This window comes from Zingiber officinale, chromosome 7B, assembly GCF_018446385.1.
Source record: "Zingiber officinale cultivar Zhangliang chromosome 7B, Zo_v1.1, whole genome shotgun sequence".
NCBI lineage: Eukaryota > Viridiplantae > Streptophyta > Magnoliopsida > Zingiberales > Zingiberaceae > Zingiber > Zingiber officinale.
In genome coordinates, this window is record NC_055999.1 from 114,502,786 (window position 1) to 114,516,098 (window position 13,313).

The 13,313-nt window shown below is 33.2% G+C and overlaps 1 protein-coding gene across 1 annotated transcript; it reads right to left on the reverse strand.

Annotated features, from left to right (window-relative positions):
* Positions 1–327: 327 nt before the first annotated feature.
* LOC122007011 (protein disulfide-isomerase-like) lies at positions 328–7,306 on the reverse strand. The gene is made up of 11 exons (XM_042562749.1): positions 7,002–7,306; positions 6,297–6,327; positions 5,908–6,195; positions 5,647–5,835; positions 5,424–5,549; positions 4,614–4,751; positions 4,405–4,524; positions 2,595–2,712; positions 2,013–2,125; positions 1,037–1,266; positions 328–562 (listed from the first exon to the last, which is right to left on the reverse strand). The coding sequence occupies exons 1-10, from the start codon at positions 7,205–7,207 to the stop codon at positions 1,042–1,044; spliced, it is 1,554 nt and encodes a 517-aa protein (XP_042418683.1). The 5' UTR covers positions 7,208–7,306; the 3' UTR covers positions 328–562; positions 1,037–1,041.
* Positions 7,307–13,313: the final 6,007 nt, after the last annotated feature.

Sequence of the window (13,313 nt, forward strand, 5' to 3'; positions counted from 1 at the left end):
GAATTTTGTATGAAAGCAACCAATAAAGAAGGTTAAGACCCACTGGATTCAGGAATAAACTCTCAGGGATCCATTTTGTATGAAAGCATTTGTAATAGCAATAACATCCATGTCTAAGTCTAATAACGATAACAAGAAAGAAAAGTCATTTTAAAAAAATAAAAAAACCACCGACTTTTTTATTATCATGCAAAGACTCTATAACCCAAAAAGTGAATTATTCAAAATCTTTTTCAAATCCTTAGCCACTTGATTTTTCAAATCCTTGCTTTTTATCTCTAGTTCTTTAACCCTATCCTATTGTCATTTTAAAAACATGAAACCACAGGAGCAAAGAGGAATTCTCCTTTATAAAGATGATTTTCCACTCGAAAAGATCCAGAACTTAGAACAAATTGTCCATGTCATCACTACAAAATCCAAAAGGGGAATCGGGGGCTTTTTCAAAAAGCCTTTATTACTTACTAGCGAAAGGCCTTTATTACTACTAGCTTTGAGATTTCAGATACTGACGTTGTTGTTATTTCTGCATTCCTCTCCCTCTGCCGCTAACACTATATTCCTGCAGCCCAAAAAGATGATCAGCAGGTATTCATCATGGCATTATTCAACAAAACAATCATCAAATCTAGAAGGGTTAAAAAATCAACAATGGATGGGGTTAATGCATACGAGAAATCACAGTTTAAAATGTGATGGGGATTGTTATCTTGCCCACTTTACAACACTAAGAGCAAGGTAAAATAGGGAAATTTTCAGTTTGACAACAAAGATTACCCAATTTTACAGTTTACTCCGAAATCACTAGTTATCTGTCCTGTACAATTTGTTCATGGCTTCAGTCCCGCAAAAGGGAATGCAGTATCTATAGTGCATGATGGTGCGAGCAACTCAAAATCAGACAAAAATGTGATTTGAAAGTGAAAACTATGGAGATTGAGCTGAGATATTTTTCAAAATCTAGGGCAAACTGTAAAATAGAACCAATAAGTCAAGGTCTAGAGAGGAAAAAAACTAGGTCCAATGACCTACTCACCTTGATCACAGCTCATCTCTTACAGAGTCAGTTGATTCAGTTTCAACTTTTACAGTGTCAGTTGAGTCAGAATGACTAGTTGTATCCTTGTTTGATTTCACATAGTTGATGATGTCATCCGCTGTTCTATCCCCTTCATACTGTGAAAGCTTGCCGCTTGCTGAAGAAAAGTAGAGTGTAGGGTAACCCTGAACATCAAATTCACTGGGTACGTCGTTCACAGTAGCATCCTAGATTTCATGAGCGAAACATAAACAAAAGAGTTAAAAAGAAATTACTTAACATGGTATAATATGTGAAAAAAAAAGAACTACAAATAACAGTGCTTCTCACATAAATAAGTTACTTAACATGGTGGCTATCTCTGGGCAGCAAATGCAAAGTTATGTTCATTATAAAAATTAGCCTAAACTTGCTGAAAGTAACCAAGTTTCGTCAAGTTACCTATTTAGGCTAGTGTCATCAATAATGGAAGAAAAATAGAAAATCAATCAGCACAAGATTAAGCTTAAACTAAACTAAACAGAAATAAGATATCGTATGGTAAACTATGTCGAATATAATATGGATCGTAGGGCTTGACAAAGTCCAAAGAACTTTTCTTCATACTAGAAATGATTGATCATTAATGTATCTCCAACAGAAAGAACAGGTCCTCAATATTTTATGGTTATTGCTTCACAGTGATTTGAATGCAAAAAAGCTTATTTTGAACTCAGAAACCTAGACGGGAGTTTATAACAAGAATATTTTGATCCAGTAAGTCATCCAACTCATATCTAGCGATTTTTACACATATTTAATTCTCTACTACAGTTAGATTTTACATGATTTACTTTTTAAATAAAATCTAAGACCGTATTTTGCATAACTTGGAGACTTCAAAAAGAGCAACGATGAAAGCAACAGCTTATCAAAACTATCTTTGTAACACCTACGTACGAATACAAAGCATAATAAAAAAAAAAAAAGTTACCATCTTTGCAATGACAACATCTCCATCATTTTCAAATGAGATAGCTACTTCATCCAAAATAGGCGCTAATTTCTTGCAGTGCCCACACCATGGTGCATAAAATTCAAGCAAAACTGGACAAAATGCAACAAACACAAAGGATTCAGTATAGCATGTCAATATTGTTAAGCAAACAACTTGTTTACATGTTGGTAAAAATACTTATGATTGAGGATTCTAGGGCTATATAACAACACATTTTAGACAGCTTTATTGTGAAATAGGATTTTAGGATCAGTCAAATCTGCAATTTCCTATAGATGATCTAAACATTACTGCGAGTCAAACATGACCACAAATAATGGCATGCACATTGTATAAGAACAAACACATCCAAGCCAAATTTCACTAATTTCTTATATTATCAAGGAAGTTTAACTGTAACCTTCAATTGACTTGCATTTTGTAAGTAGAATGCAAGTCAAGACCTACAGATCTATGTTCTTGAAGTAGTAGTCTATATAATAAATGAATATGCAATAGAAATTCACAAGATTGGTCAGACAAGCTAAATAAAAAAATATGATTTGTGTGTGAACAAACCATTCTTTCCAGAGTTAAAAACAACTTCATGCAGATTATCAGCCACGACAATTTTAACAGGCTCATTGTTAACTTCTGGTATTGGCTCAGATTTTCTATAAGGCTTTAAGTTACCATCCTGCATTCATACAAATCAATATCAACAAATGGATCAACAAACTAATTCAAATAGTCTAGTGACTAAATGTAAGTTCAGGTGAAGTTCATTTCACTTGACAAAATGGGAAATAAATGAGACAATAATACGAACCAAAACTCATTGGAACTGAAATAGAATTAACACAATTCCCTTATCCTTCTCATCAAATCAGATGTCAGAAATTATTTATTGACCTAGAGAATGACAATGAAAATGAGTGGTGATCATTTGAATTGTTTGGTCAGTGAATGTCTCGTGGAAATTGAAAAAACACCAAGTTGCATTTCCCAACTAATTGGGATAGGGTTTATAGATCTTACACTACCATTTAGCATTATGTAAAGCTGAAATGTCAGTAACATTAATCAAGTGAGTTGTGTGTTGTTCCTGTTCAACCTCATGCTGCATCCTTTAAATGTTAAGGTGCACCAAAAGCCATATGGTTAGTAACACCAAAGGATAATATCATGGGCCATTTCTGTTAGACCTCCTAGTCCATCCTTTAAATGTCAAGGTGCCAGCATAATGAAAGGAGTTCGCCCCATTATTGACTGCCAACCAAGTTTTGACAATAAATACAATTAAGATTCATGCTCATAAATCTTTCAACATAATTTTACACTGGCTGTTAATACCCACAGCACTTCACTTTTCCTTCCATGCTTCAGACTTCCATTATAGCAATTAGAATCTCATTCTGTGCAGCCCAAAACAGCAGTGACTCCCAACTCTGGAACATCGGAGAAGTCACTTGAGGGGAGGTTGACTCATTTAGCATGGCAGGGCTTAAAGCACTATCAGATAATTATACTAATGAACATAATGATGCCTCTTCAATTTAAATTAAGGATGACAATGGTGCATATCATGTCAGTGGATAATTTTTCTAACCCTTACTGAGTGAGAAGGGTTAAGGTGGGCTATCGTTAAAAATCCCCTTCTCTACCCACACCTGGTAGGGCATGATTATTAAAATAATAATAATAATTAATTTTAAAAAATAAATTTTTTTTTTAAATGTCATTAGATGAAAAGCCCTAACTGTGCTTGTCCAACTCAAGATTGATAGAGAGCAGAGAGCAAAAAGGGGAAAACCAAGTGGTGAGGGTGGGATGGGACAGATAATAAATTATCTGTTAATCTATGCTTCCGCTGCTTGAGGGTATTTAGTTTATTATCCAATCCCTGTCATCCCCACCTCATTCTCGTCATGACCCACCCCACCAAGGTCGGGATGGTGAGAGTTCCCATTATGGCAGATCAAACTGTCATGTTAAAATTAAATTCCCAAAACATTACTCTTAAACCATCTAAATTAAGATCTGTAAAGTCCAATTCCACTTGCATTGTGTTGGTAATGATGATCCTATGACACAACAAGAAGTTTATTATCCAATCCCTGTCATCCCCACCTCATTCTCGTCATGACCCACCCCACCAAGGTCGGGATGGTGAGAGTTCCCATTATGGCAGATCAAACTGTCATGTTAAAATTAAATTCCCAAAACATTACTCTTAAACCATCTAAATTAAGATCTGTAAAGTCCAATTCCACTTGCATTGTGTTGGTAATGATGATCCTATGACACAACAAGAAGTTGGCTTCTAGTATGGTACCATCAATCATCTAAAAGATAAATTATGTGGAAAAGTTATTAGCTTTGAACGTACTGTGTACTCCTTCACCCAACTGGCAATCTGATCAGGGCTGAGATTGGGTTGAAGATACTTCTTGCCATCATTTTCTTGGATTATGATAAGAGGAACCTGGTCTTCCTTCAGGCCAAAGTACTGTTACATGTGCAACGAAGAATCATAAAGCTTGCAATCAAAATTTACAAAAAGAGAGAGAGAGAGAGATAGGGTCCCCCAGCACTGACCTGGAAAGCGCCCTGACTAGCTTCAAGATCACCAATCAAAAAACTTATGTTTTCCCCTTTATATTTCTCAGCAATCTCATACAAGTTAGACTTGAATGTATCAAAGTTTTCACTGCTGAAGTTGAGGAAAAGCAAAGCCTATTGATAGTGGATACAAAGTTAAGATGGATCCACCACAAAAAAAAAAAGGTATCCAATAAAAGAGACAAGATGGAAATATAAAATATAACAGATAAAATATTAAATTATAATCACACCAAAAATTGTACAAAAAACCATGACGCAATTAAATGAGTCCAAAGAACATTGAAGAATGACATTTAGCTATATTATATTCCAAATTAGAAAAATGCATCTAGAATTTTTAACGGTATTCAAAAGTATTGACAAAGTGCCACAAGAATAAACTAAAGACAAGAAACAAAAATACAAATATATAATTACCTAAAGATAGTAATGCCAAAGTCACTCAAAATTAATAGATAACCATGCTCCTCAATAAATCCACAAGTGTTACCAGACTAAATAACCGAGAAATACAATTATAATGATGAAACATACATCTTTGCCAATGCATGTCAGTACATTTCATTTAACCTTGTTGAGTTTTTCACAAAAAGAAAGATGCCAGAACATCTGGAACAAGAATGAACAAGGAGACGAAATATGATTGACATTGTTTATCAAGAGTAGCAAGTTAATTGTTTGCATAAGTCAGGGTATAGTTAACTAAGTAGTATTTCATTGTTGCATCAAGAAGTCAAATTAATTAAGCAAACGAGTACTGCAAATCTACTTCTTAGTCCTTACTTTGCTATTAGGGCTGTTAAAGAACTTCGTCAGGAAAGGGTGATTGCTTGGATCGTTGTCAAAAGTAGCAACAATCGGCATACTTGCAGATTCAATGAACTTCTCTAGAGCATCAATATCAAAATCCTGCAAGAAAAATGCCATTGAATCAGTGTGGTATTTACATAACAGGGATATTTCAGTCTTTTGCAAAATTGAAACACAAACAGTGTTGGCGACACACCTCAAAATCAACAAAAAGTTCATCAAATGGCTTGAAGAGCCTAACAACTGGTAGTTTTGCATTTGGATCCCCGCGAGGAAGGAATTTTGCCTCTAAGGTATGTCCAAAGTCATAATCTGCACGTAGTTTTTCAGCAACCTTTATAAAATTTTCAAATTTCTCCCCAGAGAATTCTTGAAATATTCCAACCTGTACAATGATTTACCAGCATCAGAACCGCAAGAATCGCTAGATAACAAACAAGGCAAATTGATTCCTTACTATGAAGATCTTCTTATCAACAATTAGGCTTCCAGCATCCTCCACGGATCCAATTACGGAAGATGCAGGACCAGCTTGTTTCTTCAGGTATTCAACTATTCCATCAGCTTCACGAGGACCTTTATACTCTTCTATGACATCACCTCCATTCCTTAAAATCTTGAGTGTAGGGAAGCCCCTGATCTCATATTTTGATGCAAGTTCCTTGTTTACATCGTCATTTGCATCAACCATAGCTAGAACAATTGGTGGATCATTTTTACTCAAGATTGACGCAGCCTTCTCATACTACAAATAAGGGATAATAATGAAGTATTAGGGAGATTGTCGTAATACCAACTTAGTCACAACAAATAACCTTAATTTATGTTACAGAAGAAAAAAAATACCTCGGGAGCAAGCCGCTTGCAGTGTCCACACCTATCAAGAAAAATATAAAAGATTATTCAATATCTGCATAGTTGTAAAAAGCTTATATAAGAAGCATTATCTGTTATTTTGGACAGCGTTCATGAATTGAAAATAGCAACTACTAGAATTACTTATATTTGATAAACTGTTAACAAATTCTCTTAACCAAATGAATGGCCATTGCAACCCATTTGTACACTTTCTACATGCAGAAATCATGACTTTGTCAAGTCAATGAACGATGAGAAAAAAATCCCCTTGGCCACATTCTAAATACAGGAAGGTGTGGAGGGATAAAGACTGAGTCAACCATGAGCATATCTATCGTCACAAAAGTTGCATCCATACCATCAAGCTGAGTAATATTTATTCAGATTATTCAAGCGAACGAGGAAAAAAAAATGAAAATGGATGACAGCCGAGAGTGATCAAGCATGATATAGAAGAACAAACTCCAAGTCCTAAATCAGTTCACGCAGAAGATCGCCGCACACTAAGACATCAAGTCCACAATTATCAAGAAGCAGTAACTAACACTCGAACAAAAAAATAGAAGCTCCAGGATCTAAGAATATAAATCAAGGATCCATTTCGATAAGGAATCTAAGTTCAGACCGAACTCTTGATCGCCTCCTATGGCAGATCTATAGTTAAACATCGAGAGTGGGAAGATACGAAAATACCATGGGGCATAGAACTCGACGAGGATGAATGGGTGCTTGGCGACGGTCTCAGAGAAGTTAGAGTGGTCGAGAGTGAGGACGAACGAGGGTGCCGCCTCCGCTTCCGCCTCCGGGGAAGAAGCTGCCGCCTCCTCCTGCGCTAGGGCGGGGGTGAAGAGGAGGAGGGCGAGGACGATCGCCGAGATCCAAACCCTAGAGATCGCCATGAGAGGGAGGAAGAGAGGACTCACGGACGAGACAAATAAAACAAGGAAAAAAAGTAGTCGCCCGTTGGAACAAACGTGGAAAAGATAGCAATTGAATTCCACAACCATCGGTCCCCAGAGAAAATTATGCGCCCTTATTATCATCAAAAAAACGGAGGGTGTCCTTGAAAAAAATATTACTCTATATTATAAATTTTTTATTAAAGTTATAATAATTAATCAAATTGTAGTAATTTTAATTAATATTTAAATATGGATAAATAGTCACTGCTGGCATGCAAATTCAACTTTCTTCTATCAAAAAAATTTATTCTATGTAAATATTTTTTTATTTTAATTTTTTAACGTATATCAATTTACATAATTACCCTTATTTATTTAGTAAAAAATATAATTTTTTATAAATTCAGCACATATAAATTAAAATATAATATATTTTTTATCAAATTAAATATGACTTTTATTCCACTAAGGTCAATCGATTATATACTGAAAAAAATTATATCATTATTTTTATATAATAGAGTTATTCATTATTATTTATAGGTATAATAAATTTAAAATGAGATATAATTTCTTGTTAAATTCAGTAAAAAATAAAAAGAAAATTTAAGAAAAAAAAAGTTTAGAGTGAGAATAAATTTTTTCTAAATACTGAGAAGGAAGTTAAATTTATTATTAGAGATTTTAGAGCCATTTATGATTTAAATATTTCACCATATTAAAATAATTTTAACTATAATTTTTTAGTATATTAAAATAATTTTATTTAAAGTTATTAAAATATGGAGATTCTTTGAACTAAGATAATAAATAATATTAAAATAATTATTTTGATTTTATTATTATTATTATATATTTTTTTACTTTCATAGATGGTGACTCAATGATAAAATACTTAAGCATTAAGAGAAACAAAATTTAAATTTTATTAAAAATGAATATTGTCAGTTTCTATCTAATATTAAATAATAATAACATATATATATATATAATCAAATCTTCTAGAGATACTGGAGAAAAAATATAAGCCGTGTAAAATAGTTTATAAAAGGTTTTTTTTTTTGTTTTTTGGGATATTCTGGGGCGGCAAGACCGGCAGAGTAGAAGTTGGCTTTGCTTGGTTCCGTGTTTACTCGACTTCCCACTCAAGAAGTATCGGGATTGCAACACAGTGAGTTCGCACTCTGACGAACTCAAAAGCACTCAAAATAACTCAACTGAATCAAGAATTTATTTGACAGTTTAAAATTATTCGCTCAAATTATTCGATAGATAAGTTGAATTTCAATTTTAATTTTAATTTTAATTCAGTAATTTTTCCGATTCGACCACAAAATTGACCACCTCGTGACATATTAGCAATTGGAAATGTGGATCCTTGATAAGCTAGAAAAGGAGAGACGAATAGTTGACTGTTAGCTTTCTTATTCATTCTACCATCCAAATTAGTTGAGCAGAAATATATTTTAAAAAAAAACAAATAGGTAGGAAAGGGATCGAGTAAATCTAATAAAAGCTTTTTCGTATGGTTCGGGAAACTATAGTCTGTGCTTCATCTATGCCTGGATTACCCTTCACAAATTACTATCTTTTCTCATTCTTAACAACCTTGAAGAAACTTCTAACACTTTTTTACAAGGATGTGAACTTAATTAAGTATATATAAGGACAATAATTAAGAGAATGAACACACTAAAGAGCTTATAAATTGAGCTTAGGATTTAGGAATGAGAATAAATGAATTTTTATCTTCTTGTATTGAGTGACGTTATTTTTTATTGAAATAATAAAAGTGACATTTTTTTTATACTAAGCTTTGACCGGTAATAACTAACTCAACCTACCTCCGAGATAGCAGTTATACGTTCAAGCTCTAAGTACATTATAGTTGTAGTATTTGTTATTATGATTCAGAGTTGTTACAGTATTATATATTTAAGTAATTTTGATTAAGTTATTATAATTTTAATTAAGTTTAAGTAATTTTAATTAAATTGATATAAAAATATTTTGTGATAGTAATTTTAATCAAATTTAGATAATTTAACTAAAGTTAATTTAACCAAAATTGAGGGTAACAATTAAGCAGTAGTTATACCTGTAATTACTAATATGATATTAGAGTAGTCCCCACGGGTAGCTGTGGTTGTCAGTGGACCCATTTCTTCCTTAATTTTTTCGATCATCGCAATTTATTTCCTCCTAATTTTGAAATAAATTAGTGGGAGTCTTGGGGGTGAACCCTTCATTTTTTATCAAATATGATAATAGAGTAATTTTTTCAAAAGTTATAATAGTTATAATATATAGTTTTTACAATAATACACGAAATCATTTGTGGTGTTGGACAATCCCAGTGGCCCATTTTATACTTTCTGAATTTATCTGATGACTAGTAGAAAATTTTTATAAGACTCAACCGATCATCTCCAAGTGAAGTGTAAAAATATCTAGACACTTAGATTTTTTTTTTTTTTTTATAATAGTATTAGAATAAAAATATTATCGAAATAAAATTAAGATGGGTGCACTTTTGATTATTAACAAAAAAAAAAAAACAATTGTAGGATCATATGGAACATATGATAGGATCATGATCTTACACAAGCTTAATTGAAAGTTAGAATCAGATCCATCGAATATCTATTAAAAAAATTTTAATTTAATTTAGTATTTGATAGATGATCCAATTGATGTATAATACTAAATTGATATTTAATTAAAATTTTCTATAGAATAAATTAAATTAATAATAACATTGATAATATTAATGACTAGGTTGAATATATATATATATATATATATATATATATATATATATATATATATATATATATATATATATAAAAGTTCACCGTGGTTATTCATCACTCCCCCTCACCCGTAGCCACTGCCCTCACCCACTTGAGGCTCTCACCATTTCTCCTCCCCTCTTCCTCATTATAAATAGTCGGGAAATAGTCGACAATGCTGCCTCCTCACTCATTCCTCTCCGTAAGCTGTTGGCGATGCCTCCTCATGTACGCTCACACAACCCCCCTGGTCAAGATGTAAGAGGGCACTTAGTTCCGATGCCACATTCAAATCTTTTGACACTTAAGATCGATTTATTCTAGTGATACTATTTCGATTCTATTATAAAATTGGATCCAAGATGGATTTAGTACTTCCGAATATTAAGATCATACAATACTACAATTCAAACCGTGATTTTACAAATCACTAAACATCCTTTTAACTTTTGATGATTAATGAAAAAGGAACGTCTTTTAAGGATTCTAATAAAAAAATATTCTTTTAATTTTCATCCTTTTACTTTATTTTATTTTACCATAGTAGTTGTTTTATGTTTTATAAATATATATAATAATAAAGTAATTTTCTTCCATTTAAATATAATATACAGAGAGAGAGTCATATGCTGATCACCGTACGTGGCCCCGACCACGACTCACTTAGATTTTAGAGTACTCTGAGTCATTCAATCACGCACGATGAGTCAAACAGCATATCAAAATACTCTCTCTATATATAGAGAATTTTTCTTATAAGGGAATAATTCACGTATTCTATTCTTACAATCCAATTAATCATAGAGGTGAATGACCTAATCTCACGAATTATCCACTAGTAAACCTGAGAAGTACAAGTAGAGTTGGGCCTGACACCTTAGTTTTTATTAGTTTGTAAATTTCACAGTCGTTCAGAAGTGCCCAAGATGAGATTCAAATTCTCATCGCATGAAAAAATTATCTTGCTTGATGCTTCTTACCACCGCACCGTTCCTCGAGAGTTATATGAAGAGTCTTTGAACAAAGATAATAATCATAATAATGATATTTAAGAAAAAAATCAAATATTTTACAGATATAGGAGGAAAAATAGAAGCCGTGTTGAATACTTTATGAGAAGGATGGGTAGAGTAGAAGTCTTTTGGGGGACAATTGACCTTTGAAGCTAATGAAAAGTATTTTATGGGCATTGGAAGTCAAGTCAAGTGCATTTACTTCTGAGCGTCTCATGAAAATGGATAGGCCAATAAAAACTGACCAATAAAAGTAAATCACATCTTGGAAAAAATGGCCGGGACTTTTTTTTTTATCATTGAAATAAAAATAATTTTAGTTAAGGTAAATTCATGTATAAAAAAAAAGAACTTTGAAATTGAAACCTTCTTTTTAAATATCTTAAAGTTGATTTTGAGACGAGATGTTTTTTAAGCTTTATGAATTTCTTTAAGTTTTATACATGAAAAATCATAGAAGTTTATTGAGAAGCTAGAAAAAGAGAAGGGAATAGTTGATTGTTCCCATTCTTATTCATTCTACAATCCAAGTTCGATTTTTTACCGGAAGGAGTGGTCAAATTTTTTTATTTATCAAAAAAAAATATCATAGTTTTAAAATTATAAAAAAAACATCAAAAATAGTATTATTCCCTTCCTATCATTCCCATCAACCTTCTAAATCCTATATTATTTTTCAATATATGAATTTAATATGAAAAAATATCAGACTCAGGCTGAACTTGATATGAAAAATATCAAACTCAGGCTGAGCCTAATATTGGACCATATCAAGCCCAGAGTAACTTTGATATGGAAAAATATCCGACCCACTGTGGGCCTGATATAAGATCATATCAGGTCTAACGGTAGACCTGATATTGAAACATATCAAGTTTTTTTTTAATCTTGGAGAGAGGGGATGTATTAGAAAATAGAAAAGGGAGATTTAAGAGGTTGGTGGAAAGAATAGGAAGAAAATAATATTATTTTTAATGTTCTTTCTAATAATTTAAAAATTAAGATATTTTCTTGGGTAAATAAATAAATGTAGCCGTTCCTTTTGATAACAACGCCGATCCAGGTTAGTATAGTAGAAATATAAAAACAAAAATAAAAAAAGCAAATAGGAAAGCACTCGAGTAAACCAGACAAGACAAAAGCTTTTAGAAGGTCAACTTTTCTAGCTAGCGTCCTCCTTTTGTTGTTGATCGACTTAACCTTTGCCAACTATATTGAATCTATGAGAAAGGTGTAGAGTCATCAACTTGAGGGGTTGTAGTAGGCAAGTGCCTTAATCTTTGTGCAACGATAACCTCCCATCTCACCCCCTACCACATTGTAGATATCATCGTTCCAACTCGGTAAGCCCCTGAGCTACACTTGCACGTAGCCTCCTAGATACAACAAATAATTGTGCATTTTGTTCTTTTCATGTGCCCTTAGTTATTTGCTTCAAATAGAAATTCTTTCTTAATCATGGGAGGTAAGAAAGAATCAATTGAAGTTGGTCAGTTTTTAACAATCGGGGTTCCTTGATAAGTGTTTTTTTTTTTCTTGTTGTTTAATTTGATTTAGTCAACTATGTTGCTTCGACAACACAAATCAGGGTTTCAAAAGTAATCTCAAGCTGCCCTCACGGGCGTAGCCAAATTGGTACTCAGATGAAAAGTTACCACAATATGTCTCGGGTTTGAATCACAGGGTTTATGTCTTGCTAGGCCTCTCACTTAGGAGGTCGAATGACTCTCTTGATTTATTCTCTTCTAATATGCTTGGGATGGTCTTGGAGGGTCTCTCGAGGAGAGGATTATCACTATTTCACACAAAAATAATCTCAAGCTTTTCGTTATATGAGAAGGCACAATCGTATTGGGGGGCATGACTGGCGAGTGTGAATCTGGTTGCAATGAAATATAGTCATGCTAGGGGACATGGCCCGGGCATGTTGGTCACCGAGTGGAGAGACACGACCGTACGAGCATGACCAGGGCGTGTCTCTTTCGATGGTGAAAGGCACAATCATGCTTAGGAGGCAAGACCAGAGCGAGTTCATCTGGCCGCGGATGGATGAGGCACGACCTTGTCTGGGGGCACAGCCAGCCCATGTTAGGATTCCATGGCCTTGTTTGTGCTCCGTTCTTTGTTTAGTTCGATGTATTCTAGTAGTTGAATTTAATTTTCTTTACCTTCTTACTTTATATATGTTTTCATTCATTGTTTTTTTAATTCATGTATCAACTCTTTAAACCGATTAATTTTGAAAGTGATTGATTCAATCTTATAAAAAAATTTTAATATCTACCAGGATAAATCGAA